This window comes from Mustela lutreola, chromosome 5 (genome assembly GCF_030435805.1).
Source record: "Mustela lutreola isolate mMusLut2 chromosome 5, mMusLut2.pri, whole genome shotgun sequence".
NCBI classification, from domain to species: Eukaryota; Metazoa; Chordata; class Mammalia; order Carnivora; family Mustelidae; genus Mustela; species Mustela lutreola.
In genome coordinates this window covers 95,772,914-95,794,599 of record NC_081294.1, presented here as the reverse complement: position 1 = coordinate 95,794,599, position 21,686 = coordinate 95,772,914, and the positions used below count along the sequence as shown (strand labels likewise).

Genomic DNA, 21,686 nt, shown 5'->3' with positions numbered 1-21,686 from the left:
GGATGCATGAATTACCTTTCACAAGCAGATGGACAAATCAAATCTCAACACTTTGCTTTACTCATAGGTCTTTTAGGCTAGAAGTCTGAATCCAGATTAACATGGATGCATTTAAAAGGCAACTGCAAAGCCAAAAAGAATCCCATTAGAGGCTAATGTCATGAGATGATGTTTTAACAGTCAAATGGCAGGACATTTAAGAGCATTCGTAGTTCTCTCTCTCCCCGCCCCCAAATTTCCCTCCCCCAGATGCCCAGGTGAACTTGGCAGGCAGGCAATGAGAAGCAATGGCTTCCATTCTCTGAAAGGATTAGGATAAATTCTGCTTGCCACTCCTCTTATTTAGAACATATTCAGACCGTCATTAAAACACAGACTCTAGGGAAAAAAGATGACTTTAAGATTAGCAAACGAGAAGGGCTTTATCAATTTTATTCTTTAACTTCTTTTTATTTCAATGATCTTATTTTCCAGCTGGGCAATGTAATTCAAGCCTGAGAAGCAGGCAGGGGCAGCACGTGATTTCTGCACATTCATGGCCACATGCGTGTGGTTATGACAAAGAGGTGATGATGCTCTGATGGCAAGACACTGAGGGAAACATGCTCCTCCACTGTAAGGACACAGCTTACTAGACAAGAAGAAGGGGACACAGTCACATTCCCACAAGGCCTGGCCTTTGGATCCTTCCAAAGGCAATGGTCAGGGTGACAAGTGCCTCAACCACTGTCATGTTCCTATTGTTTGTTTTAATATACTCCTGGGCTTTACTAGTAATAGGCACAGTAAAATAAGTAATGAAAATCCAGCACATTTTTCACTTCTCAGCCAGGTGAATCATATATATATATATATATATACACACACATATGTGTGTGTATATGTATACATATATATATATATATAACTGTGTGTGTATAATGGAATATACAATACAGAGCATGCACAAATTCTCTTTAGGACATCTGCTGAACCATCCAGCTCACTAAAATCCTCAATTTCCACACAGGGAATTTTTTTTTTTTTTTAACGATTTTATTTATTTATTTAACAGAGAGAGAGATCACAAGTGGGCAGATAGGCAGGCAGAGAGACAAGGGGAGGCAGGCTCCCCGCTGCGCAGAGAGACTGATGCGGGGATTGATCCCAGGACACTGAGACCATGACTTGAGCTGAAGGCAGAGGCTTTAACCTACTGAGCCACCCAGTTGTCCCACACAGGGAATTTTTAATTGAACACTAGCTTTGCTCTATTCAGCTTAGCCCCCACAAACTTCATAATACCATCTACAAGGTGGCTTTTAGGTGATTCTATGTGTTCATTAATACCATACTTGTACCAAAAGGCAGATACTGCTATTTATCACTGGTAATTTCTGAGGCAGTCAAACATTAGATGAGGGAAAGCAAAAAAATCAAACTCAAAAAAAGCTGTGGGTACCCAATGTCACAGAACAGAGACTCAATCTTCTTTCACACACAAATCAAATGAAATGAAGATGGAAATGTCTAGTATATTAGACAAAAAGTTTCAAACCTTGATAAAAGCACACCTTGGAATGTGTCTTAACAGCAATTTGCATTTAGTAATGTTTCATATTTGAACATTAAGTGTGCTGAAGAGGAAAAAGTAAATAAAAAATATCCAAATGCTTTCTTAAAATAGTGATAACAATCTAGAACAAGTTCAAAGCAATTAAAACAACAACAACAACAGGAGTGCTTTGTCCCTGTAATGTAACTTTATCCTATACCTTGCCCCTGCTGCGCACCTTCCTTCATTTTCCAAGTCCGACAGCAGGAATATTTATGCTTTTAGAAGCTTTTCATCCTTAAGCATATGCAATGTTCATTCCAGACTTAAATGGAGCGATGTTGTACCCTCCTTTCCATTTCTTTTGCTAGGGAAAATGTGGAACGCCAAGACTGCCAATCTAGCAATAACACACCATGCAACAGGAGAGTCACAAACTTGGAAGGAATCACAAGTAGACATAAAACCTACTTGGCATTATATATCAAGATTCATAAACATATGCACATCACTTTGGCTTAGAAATCTCTATTCTGGGAATTTATTCTAAGGAAATAGTTCCAAAAGACGGAAAAGGCTAGATGAACGAATGTGCTCACTGTGGAGTGCTTTCATTCAATAAACCTTGATCAACTGTCTATTACGTGCCAGGTACCATGCTGGCATAAATTCTCTGCCTTAAGACATTCAACATCAGCTGGGAGTTCAGATAAGTATACAGAAAATTATAACACATTGGGATAAATGCTAACAGGCCTGTACAGAAGCACTAGAAACACTGAAATGCACTGGAAAGAAGAGCAAAGAGAGTCAAGAAGGACTTTGCAAAATTGGGGGTAATGCTGTTACCATCTCTTCACAGTATTTTCTTTTTTTTTAGAGACACAGATCATGTTAAAGTACTGAAAAAAATTTTATTACTCTGAAAAAACATTCCTCAGTACTTCTAAAATAAAAAAACAACAAGCACCCATCATTGCCCTTAACAGCTTTCTGAAAGCCCCGCCATCTTTCTCTCCACCATGTGTGGGAGTTGGCGTGCACCCATCTATCACTAAGTCCTCATCGGGTACATTCAATCAGTCTGTTCCCCGTCTTAGTCTTCTGCTAGACACCAAGGCGTCCCTAATCAAAACTGCCAAGAACTCCCAGTTCATTTTGCTTAAAATACGAAACAAAATAAACAACAACAACAAATCTAATCGCTCCTTTGAGAACTTCCTCTTTGAAACGGCCCAATCATTTAAGTCACAAAACTGCTGCTGCTTTGCTAAGGAGGTCCTTTGCTAAACGTGGTATTTGTAATTAGTAGCAATTTGTTAACATCTTCAGGAATGAAAAGAATTCCAGTTTGGGGGAAGGTTTTGAAGAAGTATAGATCGGACACACCTAGTAAGAGAGTGAGAAATAACCTAAACTGAAGTGGGACACGTTGCTATCTACTTAGAATGATGGTATTTACACTTGGATTAGAGCAAATTCTATTCCTGCAACCTGCACACTGCCCAGTTCAAGTCCAGACACGCTATATCTCAGGGTGTGGGAGTTGTGGAGAGACCTCCCTCAACGTGTTCTGTCCTGTGTCATGTCTCAAAGCTTTGGCCATATTCCAGAGGTGGATAGGGGCTTTGGAAGGAACGTTAGAGAAGGCCACACCAGAACTATCTTGCAAGAGGGCCTCCAGAGAAAGCCTGAACTTGAAATAATCAATGGGAAGACTAAAGGCAAGGCAAGACTACCGTTTTCTGAGAGCCTGCACTAGCTAGGCACTGCTATAGGCTCAGGGCTGGGGAAATCCCCCTGTAAAGGACCAGACTGCATACATTTTTGGATTTGCAGGCCAGAGTCTCATGTTACAACTACTGGGCTCTCCTCCTGGGGCACAAGTAGCCACAGTTAATCCCTAAATGAATTGATACGGCTGAGTTCTAACAGCTTTATGTACAAAGACAGGCCAGACTGCACCCAGAGGCTGTAGTCTGCCTACCCTACGTGCCTGACCTACGTGCTTATACCTCATATAAGGCACAAAAGGTGTGCTGTTTATTTTCCTAGTTAAGGATGAGGAAACCAAGTATCTGAAGTAACGTGACCTGCCAGGCCACATGTCTATTTTGTTAAGGAGTATGGATTCTGACCAAGGTACGTCTAAAGCCTGAGTCTGAATTCTCTATTTGAAAAGGTTCTCTTAGGTTGAAAAGAGATAAAGAAGTTCATGTTGAATGAAAGAAAAAAGAAAAAAAGAAAGAAGAAAAAAAAAATGACAAGTCAAAATCCTTCTTCCTGGTTAACATTAACCAATCTATGCCCACCTATGACAAAATATAGAGGACAGCAAAAATGCTGGTAAATAAATATATTTAGGGATATAATTGAAACACTCCTCCCCAAAGAAGCTTCTGGAATACTCACTACTGAAACCCTTCATACCAGAAGGAAAAAGGAACCAAATTCTGTATTATAATGCGTCAGATCATTGGAAAGCTATAATGAAGTCACTCTCCTAGAACTGCAAAACTTCCAGAGAAGACTCTGGAAAAACAATCCCATTGCTATTCACATATTCCCTAATTCATTCACTTCAGGTCCAGACAGCACACTAACAAAAGTGCTTAAAAAATGGATGTGGCGTTTGTCCTTTAGGAATTTCTACAGAGTTGGAGGCAACACAGAGGCACTAAACAGTTCATCATTACCTGCTGATCTGAAAAGCCACCTGAGTATGTAAAGAAACTATGTAAGGGTGATGGGTCCAGCTCAGTGCCAGTAACTCGAGGAAGAAGAGGCGATGAAAATGAGGGCGTGATTGCTTCTATGTGAACCCTATTCAAAGTTCTTGCTCCTTTCATTCCTCCTGAGAAATAAAAGATTCTAGTTCCACCACGGTTGTCCTCATTTGGAACCTGAAGACCAGGATTCAAGACCATTCAGGATTCAAGACCAGCTTGAAAGTCTGATGCCTAAATATTAGTTTCCTCATCTTACAGTAAAAGGATTTGACTACATGTTTCTGAAAGTCTTTTCCAAGTTTAAGCCTTCGTTGAATGGATTTGTCAAACACAATTCTGTATGTCAACAATCAAAAAGGAAATAACCGGGACCCAACTTAGATGTCCACATATTTTAATCCATGACATAGGGTTCTTTAAATCCTCATAGTAAGAAAAAGTTTCAATTATTAAAACTATCTCTGTTAAAAAGCAGAAAGTATCACTTAGAGGGTTGCACAATTATTTCTGAAAATTAAATGATGATTTTCCCCAAAGGACAGAGGGGAAAGGAAGATGTGGAGCAGATGGATTCTTTGTTCCCCTATGGAGAAAAAACATTTCTACACCTTGCAAAAATATATTAATTGGCCTGCCATCTGGCAAGCCTGCTCACATACATAAGGGATAAAGTTTAGAACTTGAGGTTTAACATTTAAGCCTGTAGGGAGATGGTAATTGGAATCTTTCTGAGTTAGCATTAGTATTTTTAAAGGGAACACTTCAAGAGAGATCTGAATATGAGGAGAGAAACACAAGACCTAAAAAGTGAGAGCATCCAAGGTGACATCCCTGGTGTCAGGGGCTGGCCCTCGGACTGCACACCAGGGAGCCAGCCACGGCCATGGCCATGGCTACGTAAGGGAAGGCTGTGTATTAGCTCAGTGGCTTTCAGAATGGGGTTTTCAACGCTTCCACACAACTTCATAGATAATGCCCACACACCTTCTTATAGGCTAGAGGTATTTTTCAAATTTTCTGGAAATTATAACATTGTAAAGCTGGGTGGGTATTTTTTTTTTTAAATTTTATTTATTTATTTATTTTTAAAGATTTTATTTATTTATTTGACAGAGAGAGATCACAAGTAGGCAGAAGGCAGGCAGAGAGAGAGGAGAAAGCAGGCTCCCTGCTGAGCAGAGAGCCCGATGCGGGACTTGATCCCAGAACCCTGTGATCATGACCTGAGCCCAAGGCAGCGGCTTAACCAACTGAGCCACCGAGGCGCCCCCTGGGTGGGTATTTAAAAGAATCTCTCTGTCTCTCTCTCTTTTAATTTATTTGTCAGAGAGAGGGAGCGCACAAGCAGGAGGAGTGGCAGGCAGAAGGAGAAGCAGGTTGTGCAATGCAGGACTCGATCCCAGGACCCTGGGACCATGACCTGAGCCGAAGGCAGACACTTGACTGACTGAGCCATCCAGGTGTCCCTGAAACATTTCTTTAAGGGAAAAAACCCACTCATAAGACAGTAGATACAAAATATGAGTTTTGTGATATGTATATACACATATGCACACACATGCACTCAGAAAAAGAACTCGGAAGGATAACCTCACATTTTTAATAGTGGTTACGTGTGTGTACTAGAATTTGGGGAGATTTTTTTATTTTACAGTGGTTTATATTTTCTCCACTCTGTCTTCAGCATCGATTGTGTTTAAATTTTTCTTTAAAAGCTACATACATTCCACTGAAATTAAAACATACTAAAAATAGTGGTAAGATATGATAAATTACTTTATAAAACAATTCAAGGAGCTTGGATTTATCTTTTATAAAATGTATGTTTTGTTCTGTCTTCGTTCACATTGGAAAACTCCAGGAGTCCTTCTGGATCTCTGTGCTTATTTTCCCACAACCAGAATCTGTCATGAACTACATACCTTCCAAATCTTCCTCCTCATGGCCCTCACTGAACAATGCCAGATTACTTGAAACAAGTCTAAGTAGCAGGAAATAGTTAATCTGGTTTCTTAGAACTTCCCCTACGCTGGCTCCAAGGAGCTATTACATATTAATAATACACCACACGAATGAGGTAGTTTATGCTTTTCTTTTAAGTATCTCATGATGCGTTTTCCTGGTACCTCCTGGATACTACCAACCAAGTAATCAACCTATGTCCTAATCATCTTCCTCATGAAAATGAGTTCTAAAAAGGATTATACAAGGTGACATGGTGTCCTGGATGGCATCCTGGCACAGAAGAAGGATATTAGGGGAAAAAAAACAAGTGCAGGCCTAATCACATATGGAAACTAATTTTTTAAAAAAGGGAGGATGGGGACAGGAAAACAAAACATCTTACTCTGATCCTATATTAGCGATGTCAAACAATTAAAAAACACCAAAAACTTTCTGAGGGGCTGGAAATCATGGTGGTAGTTATATGACTATCTGTCAAAATTTGTGGAGTTGCAAACCTAAAAGGAATGATTTTACGATCTGTAAATTCTATCTCAATAAACCTTATTAAAACAAAACAAAACACCTCGGGGCGCCTGGGTGGCTCAGTGGGTTGGGCCGCTGCCTTCGGCTCAGGTCGTGATCTCAGGGTCCTGGGATCGAGTCCCGCATCGGGCTCTCTGCTCTGCAGGGAGTCTGCTTCCTCCTCTCTCTCTCTGTCTGCCTCTCTGCCTACTTGTGATCTCTCTCTGTCAAATAAATAAATAAAATCTTTAAAAAAAAAAAAAAAAAAAGCCTCAATTCTTTAAAAAAAAAAAAAAAAAAAAAAAAAAAAACAACACCTCTATCTCCCTGGAGTTGATTTTTTCTAGAGCAAGTGAATACAACTGGTAAACTTTATATCAGTAGGAATCTGAAGAAGGCTTGGGCCTGGGTTAATGGCCATGAAGAAAAGCATCTGGAACGTTTGAAAAAGCACTTGAAGGGGCTGCTTCTTCCATTCTGTCCTCAGGGAAGGGCAGCCATTCCTCAAAAACAGCTCACATACTGTACCACTGAGAGCCACAAGATGGCCAGTGAAGGATTCTGTGGTTTAGAGAATTCTGGATACAGTATTTGTGCCTTCTGCATGTTACAGATTACTCACACTTTATTCCTTTACAATTGTGGTATGGATAACAAAGCAGTCACTTCTTAGTTCTTTAAATACAGTGGCTTTCCCAAGGGAAAGATGTATTTAAGTGAATGCCACCAACTCATCTCCTTTTCTTAAAAAAGGTAGTTAGGGGGACGCCTGGGTGGCTCAGTGGGTTAAAAGCCTCTGCCTTTGGCCCAGGTCATGATCCCAAGGTCCTAGGATAGAGCCCCAAATCATAGGGCTCTCTGTTTCAGCAGGGAGCATGCTTCACCACCCCCCCACCCCGCCTGCCTCTCTGCCTACTTGTGATCTCTGTCAAATAAATAATAGATAAAATCTTTTTAAAAAAGGAAATAAAAGGTAATTAGGGGCGTCTGGGTGGCTCAGTCATTAAGCCTCTGCCTGTGGCTCCGGTCATGATGCCGGGGTCCTGGGATCCAGCCCTGTGAGTCCTGTGAGCCCGGCACTGGGCTCCCTGGTCATCGGGAGTCTGCTTCTCCCTCTGCTCCTTCCCTGATTCTGCTCACTCTCTCTCTCTTTCACACAAAAATAAACAAAATCTTTAAAATAAAAATAAAAAATAAAAAAGACAGCATTAGCATAGTTAAAAGGAATTATTGTTATTTTTTTTTAAATTAAGGAGCCTATAGGAAATCTATCCCTAAAATCTCAACATTTTGGGGGGGGGGCATTCATATGCTACTCTCATTTAGGACGTAAGACCTTTTGTCCTTCTATGAAATGACCTATATGCATTATTACAAGATCAGTGATTCTGAGATATGTCCCCATAATACATCCATTCATGTGAATGGAAAGGATTTTATAATACAGAGAGTGAAATCTCAGAAAAGTAGGCATGGGGTGCAGAGAAGTGTTATTCATTCAAAAGGCCTGTTCAGAGCTATACCGTAAGTAAAACCTCAATTTTAAAAGCACACGCCCACTCAAATACCATTATAAACTCTGATTCTTTAAGATGAGGAAATTGCAGGAGAATACATATACAATTTCCATTACTGGGAGAGAGAATCAGCAGGTGGCATTTTAAAACAAAGTAAAACCTACTTCTATTTTTCACTCTCTTCGCTCAGACAGCAGGTGGCATTTCTATAGCAAAGATCAAAATTATCAGGCTCATTCCACCCATAGCCTCAAATTGCCAGGAGGCTTCTGTACTATAAAACCTAAAATCTTATTTGTAATAATAAGAATATAATTAGAATATTTTGAGAGCTCTGTGTCTGTTGGAGACAGTTTCTATCTAGATCCCTCTTACTACTGTTGATATTTGGGTACAGTTAACTAATCCCTTTAAGCCTCAACTCTTTCATCTGTATAATAGATACTATAGATTGGATTAAGTGAGACAACAGGTACCCAACTGCCTCAACAAATATTCTGCCTCTCCCTCTTCTTTTGCTGATGTTGGTCTATCTCCTACCGGTCATTACACATTACTGTAATTAACCTGGCTATATGGCTTTCTAACCTCACTAGAAAAGGATCATGTCATACACATCATTGTTTCCCAGGTGATAACCACAGCTCTGATCACATAAAAGCTACTCAATAAATATCTGTATATAAATAAGTAAATGAGGCAATGCGACGAACCCCCAGCCTCCAGTGCACAGAAGTCAAATGTCGACAAACTGAGTTATTGGCTTATCAGGAGTCCAAAGGTGATTTCAGGCTATTCGCAAGCCGCAAAGCAAGAAAAGGACCACACAGAGATGTGTAACTCATAAATAACCCCTCCAAGTATTTTTAAATGAAAACAACATCCCACGCTCAGAGGCGAATCCCCCAGCTCTAAGCCTCTGATTGCTCTGTTTTTAGGTCCAGTTTATAATCATTTGATTCCTCTTTAGTGCTGTTAAGGTAAATCGGAAGAAGAGCCACGTGGCCTGGAGTACCTGGGGCCATCCCGTCCCAATCCAGCCCCTAAGACACCCTAAGGAACTCAGTCTATGACTAGAAGGCTAAAACAAAACAAGTAAAACAAAAGCAACATCATTTGAGTCTAATATGCCTTAACATAGAATTCAAGATATATACACACCTGGAACTTCCCAACAAAGTCCATAAATGTTGGGCCATGAATCCCCTCCAAACATGTTAGTTTCTTATTAAATAGATTTGAAATCAAACCTGTTAAGTGGCTGAGGAAACAGCTACAAGCCACTGCCTGCGGGACACACCTAAAAGAATGGAAGGTCTGAAAAGCCAAGATTGTTTCTTCGGCTCTGGGCTGGGCATGCCACTCACACGGGAACCAGAAAACTGGCTTAAAATGAGAACTATAATCTTTCTGGAACAATAGGTCATGACGAGCTTCCTTAATGCCAAAATAAGTGTTTGGAGGTGACTTCTGCTAACTGAAAGAAAGTGTAAAGGGCATATATATTTACTCTGGCTTGAATACAACATTTTTGAATATGCTTATTAGTGCCAAGAGTCAGAACCCTTTTCCTCATGGATTTTAAACTCGGACCCATTCCACGGAATATGTTTCCTAGAAATGGCATCAAAAGGCTGCATCATATTAATATCTAAACAGCTCAACTGTCTGTACCTTTCGACTCTCAAATCACCCTTGGTCTGGTGTGAGGAGGTAGACTAATTTGAAGGTTAATTCTCATAAGGTAGACAAACCACAACTTCTATTATTTAAAAAACTTCTTTTAAGAAACCAACAAATGATAGGTCATCAATCATAATTTCAAGAAAACTCACCTACCTACCTAGAAGGCATCTCGGCAATGATGTTGCTGATAAAATGACATCAAAATGACCAGGCTCTAAGTCTGATCTGAAGAGAGCAGAACTCTTGAGCCTGGATTTTTTTTTTTTTTTTAAGATTTTATTTATTTATTTGACGGAGAAAGATCACAAGTAGGCAGAGAGGCAGGCAGAGAGAGGGGGAGGCAGGCTCCCTGCCAAGCAGAGCCTGATGCAGGGCTCATCTCAGGACCTGGGGACCACAACCCAAGCCAAAGGCAGAGGCTTTAACCCACTGAGCCACCCAGGTGCCCCTTGAGCCTGGATTCTTATGTTAAGAAGGCTTATACAAACCACTACTAATTTCTCACTTTAAAAATCTTAGATATGCAAAGCTAACTCATCTGAAATTGATCAGGGAGAAAACAACTACTGAAAAAGATCACTACATACAAATTTTATAGGTCACAGAGTAAAAATAATGACAAGTTTTATCCCTTACTAACTCTCTGGGTCCAGACATCTAACCCCAAATACCAAATCCTAAAACACAAAGGAAAATTATAATTTTAAGCACAGAAGTTCATTTTGTAGAATCCATAAAAAGAACTATGACCTAAAACACCCCTGAACAATCCCATGTTCCATTATTAGCCACTACAGCCATTTGAGATCTAAGATTTAAAACTTTCTTTGCTTAAAAATGCATCATTTATGGAAAATGCAAATTCATCATCAACCATTCAAACTGCCAAGTTAGGTGAGTGTGCCTATCAGCTGTTTTGCCACCTGTGTGCCCTTTGGAGTGGTTGAGCAAGCAAAAGCTAATTTTACAACAAACTATTTTTTGGATTAGCACATAATTTGTGTTTATTTGGATAGGTACTCAAATGGAGAATACCAAGTGGATAAAATTAATCCTTACCTGGGGGGAAAAAAAAATCTATCTGACATAGCTTCAAAAGCTCTAGGGCCCCATGTCCAACCGAGGTAATCTACTTGGAAAAGCCTTTGATTCTGCATCCGAAGTCTTGAGATTAGCTAAATGAAAGTAGTATTTTTACAGGAATTTTATCTCAAGTTTCAAGATCAACAAGCCATTCCAAATCAGACGTAAGAAATAACATTACATAATAGTCACTTAAAGGCTATTGTTTTACAGTAACAAAGGTTTCATTTACCATATTTCCTAGAGTGCTTTATTCAGCAGGCAGATTTTCCCATGCCAAATACACTCTTTTCTCTTAAACCCTCCATATATCTGTAAAAGTAAAACATTTAATAATTATGGTTTCCAATTTAAAGATCCTCATCATATAGTATTTTTAAAAGGTCTGAATGTTAAAGGGACACAGGTGATTTTTATGCAAGCTATGGGTTCAGTGATTTTCTTCTAATTTATAGCTAAGAATTCTGGCAGTGGCTAGATGATATTCTAAGTGACTCATGAGAGAAACACAGTAAGGTCAAAGTCAGGGTCCTGAGATATCAACATGCACTGTAATGTTTAAAATTAGAATAAAGCAAAACAAAGACAGCTTCAGCGGATAGTCGTAAGGCAAAATGAGCCTGGTGAACCCATCAGTTTTCTTCTGATTCTATGATCCTAGGAGCCCTCAGCAAGTGTCATCAGCTCCCCATTCCTCCACCCAGGTGATTCACTCACGACCTAATACATTATCTCCCCAAAAGATCTGGAATTTGAACTGCCATGTCATGTTAGAAAGTTTCCAGGGAAGTGGAGCTGGTTCTTACCTTGGAAGAGCAAAAGCATACTTGAGGAGTTCGAAACACAAATGGCAGTTGGGTGACCACATGCCAAAACCTGGATTTTTTGCCTGTATGTTTGTCTGCAACTACAGTTTCTAAGAGATCCCAGACTGTAACCCAATCTGAGCCATGGATTAATCTAAGATCACAAAGTCAGTGGAATGTACAAAGTCCCAGGGTTCTGTAACAACCCGAGCAATGTGAAGCTTAAGAGAGAAGCATGAATGACTGCCCCTTCTCCTTACCAGTCTATTTTACCTTCAAATGCTGATCAAAGCCTAAATTCTCTGCTCAGGCCTTTAAAAAAACAAAACGAAACAACACAGCAGTATGATGTTTCAGGCTGATACTGGTATCATTACCTTCCCTAATAAGCATGTCCAATGGCGATTAGTGTAGCTAAACCCTCCTACAGTTCCTCTCACACTATTAATAAGATTTAAGGTCAACATTTTCAGAATTTACAACCAAGCTCACAAAGAAACTTCCTAATTACCAAGACAGAGAAAAAGAAAATAAAGAATCAGAATGGCAAGTGTTAATGACCACGGAAATGTCTATTTAGAGATCCCAAGTATCACAAAAACCAAATTTGCTACTTTAGAATCAAGACTTCCACTGATAGAGACTGTGCCTCTAATAAATGGATTTGTACACACCCTGTGCCCACTTTCATCCAGGTAGCCCCAGGACCATTTTAATATCTTGACTCTACCACTTAACTTTCAAAGGGATTACTCAGTTACCATAACGTCACTCTCAAATGACTAGGTTACATGTAGTAAAGACAGCTCAGATTAAGAGTTCGCACATGCTTACTCACACAAGAGATGGGTGTGTATGGGGGTGAAGGGGGGGAGTTCAGGGCTTCCAGTCGTAATCTCCCTGAGAAATCAGACTATTTCCATTTCAACCAATACAAGGAACCATCTCCCAAATTATTTAGAAGGAAGCCTACTCCCAGTTTTCTCCTCTATGACCCATTTCCACACAGGGACTCGAGTGATTCCTTTACTCCAACATCTGTCAGTTTTCAGCCCAGAAAGCAGATGGTCTCTGTCGTGAAGCTTATGATCCTCTTGTTTTAAAGATACAACCTGGGCTTCTGATAACTAGATCTACGTGTAAAGAGAAGCAAGAAAAGCCATAAAACATATAATGTTTTACCCTGTCACTGTGAATTTAGTGACACACACACACACACACACACACACACACACACTCTTCCCGGTGTTGACAAGTTCTAGTAATGGATAGCCCACGCCTGGCCATGGAATAGGCTCCACATTCTAACAGTTTATTTTTAAAGAACTTCTAAAATCCCCCTTTTGCAGTTTCTCACACACACACTCCCTTTTCGTTTCTTCCTTCTCTCTCCTTTCTCCCTCCCTCTTAACCCTTGGAAGACCTACCTATTCTAGGAGCCAAACGATTTATAATCTCTTATGGAAAGCTTCACACTAAGGAAGAAAAACAACATTATCACCCTGTGTGCGTGTTCCTATTCATGTCCTCTGTCCCTGGGAAGCTTTAATGGGCTACAGGATACACAAGGAGTTGGTAAGAACGTGCAGCTTTGGTCGAGGGTGTCCAGGCTCTGCCCAGACAGCACTGACACACCTGTTGGAAGTTCCTGGCCTGGGCCTCAGCTTTCTCCTCTTCCCTCAGAGTACCCCTTTACTAGGCTGGGGCGGGCGATCCAGGAGTGAGGGTTTCACGGAAAAGTACCAATGCCAGAGCTACCCATGAGAGGACTGAAGGGTGAGTCCTGCAGTGACAGGCAGGCCTGTCCTGCCTGCAGAACACACAGTCTGGAGCTGGAAGAAAGGAGAGGGATGAAAGGAAGCGGGTAAGAAACAGGCCTGGGCAGAGCACGGAGTGGGAGGAAACGGGTGCAGAGACTCGGGGAGGGGCCTGGCCTGCAGGTCAGGCATGGAGAGTCTGAGAGGAGGCCAGCCAGGGAGCTAGCTTCCAGCCTCCTGCGGAGCAGGCTGGGAGAGGCAGGGCTCAAACTCAGGGGATAAAGGGCTGGTGGGCAAGGGAGGGGGCAAGTATCCAGATGCCCTCAGAGCCAGGATTCTGAACCAGAGCTCTTCCAGAGCTCTCAGAAAGAGAGACTCTGAAGGCTATGAACAAAGCCTGAGCTTCCAGGCAGGTGGTGAAAAGTCTGAAACTGTCATTGCCTGTTTGTTTGGGCGATGAGGCAGACAATAAAGTGAGCAACAGTGAGTAAGGGGATATGATTCAGGGAGGAGAGCTGACAGCCCAGCTGTGAATGTGCAGGAGCTGGGACACAATGACGTAGTCACTGTCATTGAGCTGTAGTCAGCTCCCCACAGAGAGTGGTTACCACCCATGGTCTGCCATTCCTTACTTCAGGGCTGGTGCCAGGCTCCTCGGCCTCACCCCCTCCCCTGCCCCTACTATCCCATGGCCCCCACTACGGTTCACGCTGAGGTCATCACTGCCTTCCCTGTCATCCTGGAGTGTCAGTGCTGTCCAGATTCCTCTTGGGATCTCTCTGAGAACACTGTGTGGCTTTCTTTTTACCAGACTCTCTTCCAGGCCTCCTAGCCTGTGCCTGCCTGCATCTCGGCCCACTCTTTAAATGGGGCCTCCTTAGTTCTCCCACAGATGAACCTAACCTACTTCTCCCATGGTCCTAATGATCACACTCAAATTTATTATTTCTGATCCAGCCTCTCTGGGGCCCTGAACTCTCACATCCAACAGTCTGCCTGGGGGCTCTTTCCTTCCTGCCTCTGAGACTTTGCCCTTCCCAGGTGCCTATCCCAAGTACTCCCCACTGATGGCTCTTTACCATCTTTTAGGTCTCCTGTTCAATGATACTCGCTGACCACATTGCTAAAGTAGCCCCCCCCCATACTGTGACTTTCTTCTCAACACCTGCTTATAGCCTTTGGAACACTGACCACCACTGGGCAACTGACTTATTTAGATGCTTGTTTATTTGCAAGACCCAAACACTCTGTCCTGTTCACCACTAGAGCCCTTGCCCAGCTCAGGATATTGGTGCTATGAATCTTGGCTGAGTGAAGGAATGAAGGCTCCACGGTATTCAGTCTACATCAGATGCTCAACAAATGTAGATTAACTGGGCTTCTGGGGATCAAAGGAATGAGTACAAGTTCTGTCTTCCCTTCCCCCACTCTTGCATGTACAGGGAGCTCATTCATCTCCCTGGTCCCCCAGGTCAAAATCCCCAGGGCCACTGGGGAATGTTTCCTTGTGTCTCAGAGCCAATGGCTCATCAACTTTGATCACCTTTATATCCTCAGGGTCTCTCAAAGCCACAGTCTTACCATATTCCTTGGTCAGACTTGCAAAAAAACCCTTTAGACATGCTCCTACAATAATGTATTAATTGGTTTCCAGGTATCTCCCTTCCCTCCCAGAACTAAAAGCCCCAGTGCAGCCAGACATGCCTTCTCCCTTTGGGTAAACACCAAGAAAGTGCCCACAAATATCAAGGGCCTCAACTCTCATTCTTGGCCTCATCGCCCACTACCCATCCCCTCGTTGTAATGATAGAAATAGTGTGAATACTTATGATTTACAGAGTTTTTATGTGCTCGTTGTTGCCTTAGGCGTTTTACACATATGAACATATTTTACTCTTTGTAACAATCCTGTAAGTAATTTACTTGTCCCTTTTTATAGATGGAGCAACTGAAGTCTAACAAACTTCCCCGATCTCATTCAAACCCAGGGCAACTGGCTTTAGGTCAACCCACTTCACCATCGTGGTATATTATACTGCCTCTTCAAACTTCCTGCATCAGCAATACTGGGTTATGCTTCAAGTTTTTTATGCTCCAGCAACACTGAGCTATGTGTAGTCCCTTGAACTCTGCTGTTAGGGTCACTATGCCTTTGTACACACCATTTCTTTTGCCCTTTGGGAGGCCCTGTCCTTCTGTCTGATAAATACCAAACTATCCTTTCAAAACTCCCTGAGGTCTTGCCTTTTCTACGTGGTCTTTTGGCTCCTTGAGACCAAAGCCTGGCCTACCCAGTGACCACTCCTGAAGCTTACAGGTACCTTACAAATACGTCTCTATTGCCCTGGTTTGCAATGATTCATTCCCATGTCTTCACTGAGGGCAATCCCATGACTCACCTCTGGGCCACAGTGCTCAGGCTCACAACAGATGCTCAATAAATGTGTTTTAACTGGACTTTCCATAGGAGGGGTGAGTACAAATGCCATAATACCCAACGTGTCAGGACAAGAGACAAATGTATTCTCCATTCTTTTTAAAAGACACGCATTCACGAGCAAAACAAAAACTCATGCAACACTACAGATGTTTTTGAAAAGAGGATGCAGCATACCTAAAGATTTGATACATTCTGACCATTGCAACAGTGAGTTTAAGATCCCTGAGTATCCCTGTTATTCAGGGCAACCGCTGAGTAATAGGGATTCAGAAACACACATACACACACACAACCCCCAAACCAACTTTTATCCCATGGGCTCCCGGCAAACCACATTAGGAAAATTGCTCCAACTGATGAATCGAGTCACAAGCTGCCCACTGGCGTGGAGAATGGTGCTTGATTTGGATATTGTCACATACACTCACTCAATGAAAGTACGACAGATTTCTGACCAATGAGGTTGAAAACCAAACATCTTCTAGAATCTCTAAATTGTGTTTTAGCAACACTAAAGTTGCACCTCAAAACTGAGCAGCGATATTTATAGACCAACAGTAGTCCTTTCCTTACATATGTGATATAAGTAATAAAGAAGCTTAAAGAAAGGAGAGAAGCTTGATCTTCTTCCCTCCCTCCACAAAGTTTAAGCTCAGGGGTAACATACAGCAGCCTGGGATTTCTGTCTCCCGAAGCAGCAGGTGAATGGCTCTACTCAGTTGACCTTGTGGAAAGAATCGAGGGGCAGAGGAGATAAAGCCAGGCATAAAAAAACAAAAACCAAAAATCTGTTTCCTGTTCAAGAGGAGTGATAAGATGGGATATCTCTGCCTTCTACCTGATCTAAGCAAGGAAAACTCCAAGTTTCTCACTTTGGTAGTTCACCTTATTCACAGAAGACATGCTTCAAAACCCCCAGTAGATGCCTAAAACTGCAGACAGTATTTAGCCCTATATATCCACTATGCTTTTTCCTATACATAGATATGGATGATAAAATGTAATTCATAAACTGGGCACAGTAAGAGATGAATAGTAACTAATAATAAAATAGATTATAACAACATACTAAAAAGCAGTTAGGTGAATATGGCCTCTCTCTGCCTCTTGTGATGATGTGAGATAAAATGTGTGTGTGATGAGATGCAGCGAGGTGAATGACGTAGGCGCTGTGACCTGGTCTCAGGCCACTATCATCGGCTTCTGGACTGTGGCTGACCCCAGATAACGGGGACTGCAGAAAGTGAAATCAGAGATGGGTGGGGGACTACTGAATTCAGGATTCTGTTAGCTGAAGGTTTTCTGTAGGTATCTTTCATTGAGTTGATGAAATTCCCCTCTGTGCTTGGTGTTCTGAGAGTTTTTGTCATGAGTGAGTACTGGATTCTGTGAAGTACTTTTGCCCCATATACTAACCTGATCATGTGATAATCCTTACTTAGCTTATTATTGGGACAGATTATATTGATTGATTGTCTAGTGCTGAACCATCTTCGCATTCCTGGGATAAACTGATCATGATGTCTGTTTTCATTCACTGCTGGATTTGATTTGTTAATTATTAGTTGACAGAACATTTGACGTTTTCTTCCATGCAAATATTCCCTAGAAGTATAAGCTTTAAGACTGTGTCACTTAAACTCATTCATGAAATTTAAATGACAGCAAGGCAAGAGAAAGGGTATTTTGAAAGGTTTAAGATTTTATAGAGTATTGATAGATGTTTTCCTAAAATTAAAAGAAGAAAATTTCCCTTTAAATAAAGAATATATGATTAAAAAAATAAATAAATAAACTGTTTCCAATGGAATGTGTAAGTTTTCCAGCAAAACATCGGACCGAGTCAGTGTGCCTCCAGCCAACCTCTTGTCTGCAACAGTCAAGACAAAAAACAATGAAGGGAACAGTAAATTGCCTTTGGGATACAGAACAAGGATTGTCATCAGTTCAATACTGTGTAAAAATCTAGGCCTGAGATCAGGTCTCTATGATCAGATTGTCTCTCTAAGAACCCAGAGAGTTAAAAGGTATAGGCCCACGAAGGCCCAGTTGGAAAAGAAACTTTCAAAGTTTTCCTGTAACAGAGCAAGGCAACAAACCAGTACCATGCTGAACTGGCAAGGCAAATGCAATGGAACCAACCAAAAGGGCTTCCATGATGAAAATGTCTACCATAATACAGACTTAAGGGAAGAATGTAAAACCCTTCCATCTCTCCTTTTTGTCTAAATGGTACATATATCCTACCACAAAAAGCTCTGAAATGTTCATTCACATGTTCAAGGCGGGATTTACTCTTTGAAGGATGCATGAAGCTGATATTAAAGAAAAGGTTAAGATGAAGTCCTCTAAATTACAATGTGAATCAGAACAAATGGCTAGGAAAAAAAAAAGGAAAATGAATGATCTGATGGACAAAGTCAGCAAGTATGCAGAGAAGAAGCTGGGCTCGGGCAGGAGAGATATTCCCAGGGCTAGGGCTCACGCACCTGAGGGTGCAGGATAGGTGTCCTCACCTGGACACTGGGTACAGTCACAATGAGACTGGCAAAAGGACAACTTGAGGATGGCAAGGTCCTTTCGAAAGGACAGACTTAGGGAACTTGATCAGCCAGGTGCGGAATGGGGTTAAAGTGGCAGTTGGAGGAGGAGACAGCATTTAGAGCAGTGAAGGGAGGTCACAGAATGGGAAGAGTCCCACTGTAAGCATATGCTACACGCCCTCAGAGAAGGACACAGAACCGAAATTGATCACTGTATAATAAGAGAATGCAACAGCTACATACACCGTCCTGGACAGGAAGACAGTTGTCCTTCAAGTTTCCAGATCTCCATAATAATAACCATAATAACCAGCAGTGCTGGTTCTTTGAGACCTATAATAAGCAGATGTGCATAGAGATGATCTTCAGGAAACCTATCTCCAAACTCTAAGAATCCTGGAAATCCCCAGGCACAAAGGCTGGGACAACCTCCACTAATAGAAGGGAGGGAAGAAAATCCATCCCCTTTTCTGTTTCACTGAACTGGAAAAAAACCGGGTCTATGACTTGGGGAATGGGGAAAGGCCTCCCACACTCTTCCACTTTGTTGGGAAGAGCCTAAGTTACTTCAGTTCCTAAGAAGGAACTTGGGACTCGGGCTCTGTGCCAGTGTGAGTGGTCTGAATTGCAGTGTTCTGGATTGGAATGCCCTGGGCTGGAAAGTCAGGGTCACACTAGCCTGAGAATTCTCTCAGTAATATTATCAACAGGTAGACAGGGCAAAGAAAGGCTCCAAGCCTTTCGGTGGAGAAACACAGGTGTAACGCCAGAGCAGGCCGATCTCTTTGCGAAGTGGCCGCAACTGGGAATAGAGACCTCATCATAGCCAGGACTACACGACTCAAATATTTAGGGGCCCCTGACAAACTTGAAAGGCAAGACGTTATAGAATGTACTGCCACGAAAGTTGTGGTCTTATTCATAGATAGCATTATCTCTTTAGCTAATTAGCTGCATTTATTTTGCTGGTCAGGCATGGATGACACATCTTGAATAAAAATGACCAACACCAAAACATCAGGTCTCTAAACACACAGAGCAGAACAAGAAAAGCCTAGTTAACCTTACTTAAATCGAAACTCTAACATGGTGTCGCGGGACCAACGTTGTTCAAGTTGTATTAAAGGTAAGTGTGACTTTAAAGTATACTCAGGATCAGACAAAGGGGTGTGTGTGTGTGTGTGTGTTATAGGTGTATATTTGCATGTGAGCCTACAAATAGGGCACATCAGAATATTCCGGGATGCGCTGAAATCTATGAAACACCAAGGGAAGTTTCGGAAGGAAAATTTACTGAGTTTTCCAAAGTATGAGCTATCTGCATTCCTGCTCCACAAAGTTATAGGCAAAACAAAGAGAATACACCATTTTCTGGTGTTCTTTCAACCCTGGAGCACAGAGATTATGAAGCTCCCAATCTGATAGGCAGTATCCTGTTTATGTGAGCACACCATTGCTCTTAAACGTGCTCGTGGGGACGTAAGAGTCAAGTTGCAAAGAAAAACGAAGAACCTAGGGTTAGGCAACTCAGAAGGCAGGCCCCTCTAAAACCACCATAATGCCACCTTTCTGTGCTGGACACAATGGGGAGAGAAGAGAAACATTCCCCTTCAAAATCCAATTCTCTCAATCTGAGTGTCAGCAGCTAACTCTGAACTGCCTTTCACTTCTGCCACCAGCTTCAACCAGATTTTAAAATTCTCTTGTCCTCCACCTATTCTGTCAAATACCTTTAAAAAATGAAAAGGCCAGCCTGTATTAGGAATAAATGTCAGCAAACCAGTAAAAAAAAAAAAAAAAAAAAAAAAGTAAAAGGTATGCAGACCTGTCTCTTTTAAGCAGACAATACGAAACAGGCTAACTGGAGCTATCTTTTCATTGCACATCTGCATCTTATAAAGGTCAAATATTTAATAGGAAGGAACATCTGAAAGGCTCTACAAAGGGAAGCAGAAGCCTCCAGTGCCTGAGTGAGGGAAAGGGATGGATCTGATCAGATCAGAGACAGACAAAGTATCTCTCCTCCTCCCTTTCACTCCCCCCTCCACTCACTCTACTCACGCCCTTCTCACCCACATTTCAAAAGAACAACTGGAAAAGCACTGGCAAGTAGGATTCCGCAGGAAATCGGCGAGGAAGACAGACAGAACACCTGAAACAGGGCCCCCCTGGCAGGGGAGAAACTTTTCGAACTGTCGCCCAGGAAACAAAACCCCAGCTGCTAAGGGGCTTGGGCAGCGTGGCTGCCGCCAAAGCCAACACGTTCCCTCTCCAGGCAAAGTATCGCCGCGTTGTTGTTTTTTACCTTTGTGTTCGCCGAAGCCTGTTCCCACTCCTCAAATGAGGCAAAGTAAAGTTTGAGAGCACAGTCCAAAAATTGGGGTCAGACATATCCATTTCTTTCTCTCTTCAATTCACTGCGGGTTCAAGGCCATAAGACCAAACCAGGGAGGGGACGGTAAAATGGAAAAATAAAATAAAATAAAAGACAAAAAAAAAAAAAAAAGAAGAAGAAGAAGAAGAAAAATATCCCAATTATCTACTCGCTCCCTCCAGAGGAAACGTGCTGTGAACTGTGATCTCAAGAACTTGGAGCCCGTCTGAAAAGTACCCGTCCTAGCCTTTAATTAACGCACAGCCATTTCTCCCAGGTTCAGGAAACTTATTTCCTCCTGGGTTTGCCCTCTCCTGGCCGGCCCTGGGCAGCTATAAACAGTAATTACAAGAGTGGGGCCGTGCGTTCTGCACAAAATGCTGTCTGTGTGTGATTCCGTCCAAGGTACTTTGTCATCTGTTTGGCAGATACCATTTGCAGCTCCTGCGGGGGGGTGTTGTGGGGGGGGGGCGGGATGACTATTTTAAGTCTCTGGTTCCGGGAGGCTGTTGCTTATCAGCAAACCATTCAACATCCGAACATGCCCAGTGCCGAGTTTCCTTTTGGTATCTACATACAAGGAAAAGAACTGAAATACAAAAAGCGCCTCTTCTCCCCCTTTGCAAAAGAAAAATAAAAAAAAAGGAAACTTACAGGCACTTTTACAAAACTGGCCTATAGGCGGACTAGAACAGGACACCTTTGTGCGGCCCCCGGCGGCCGGGCGCTGGTTGCGGAGGGGAGGAGG

At 42.0% G+C, this 21,686-nt stretch overlaps 1 protein-coding gene across 13 annotated transcripts in view; it reads right to left on the bottom strand.

Moving 5' to 3' along the window:
- Window positions 1-21,686, bottom strand: part of MAST4 (microtubule associated serine/threonine kinase family member 4) — a 551,227-nt gene that overhangs the window by 145,842 nt on the left and 383,699 nt on the right. The window contains exon 1 of one of the 13 annotated variants that reach the window (XM_059175145.1): window positions 20,870-21,332. The exons of 10 other annotated variants lie outside the window; for them this stretch is intronic. In XM_059175145.1, coding sequence (XP_059031128.1) covers window positions 20,870-20,961 — 92 coding nt within the window. In that variant the 5' untranslated portion in view covers window positions 20,962-21,332. Of the gene's footprint in view, window positions 1-9,410; window positions 9,549-20,869; window positions 21,333-21,686 lie in introns of those variants that run through there. 2 more of the 13 variants (XM_059175148.1, XM_059175147.1) reach the window with 2 other exon arrangements.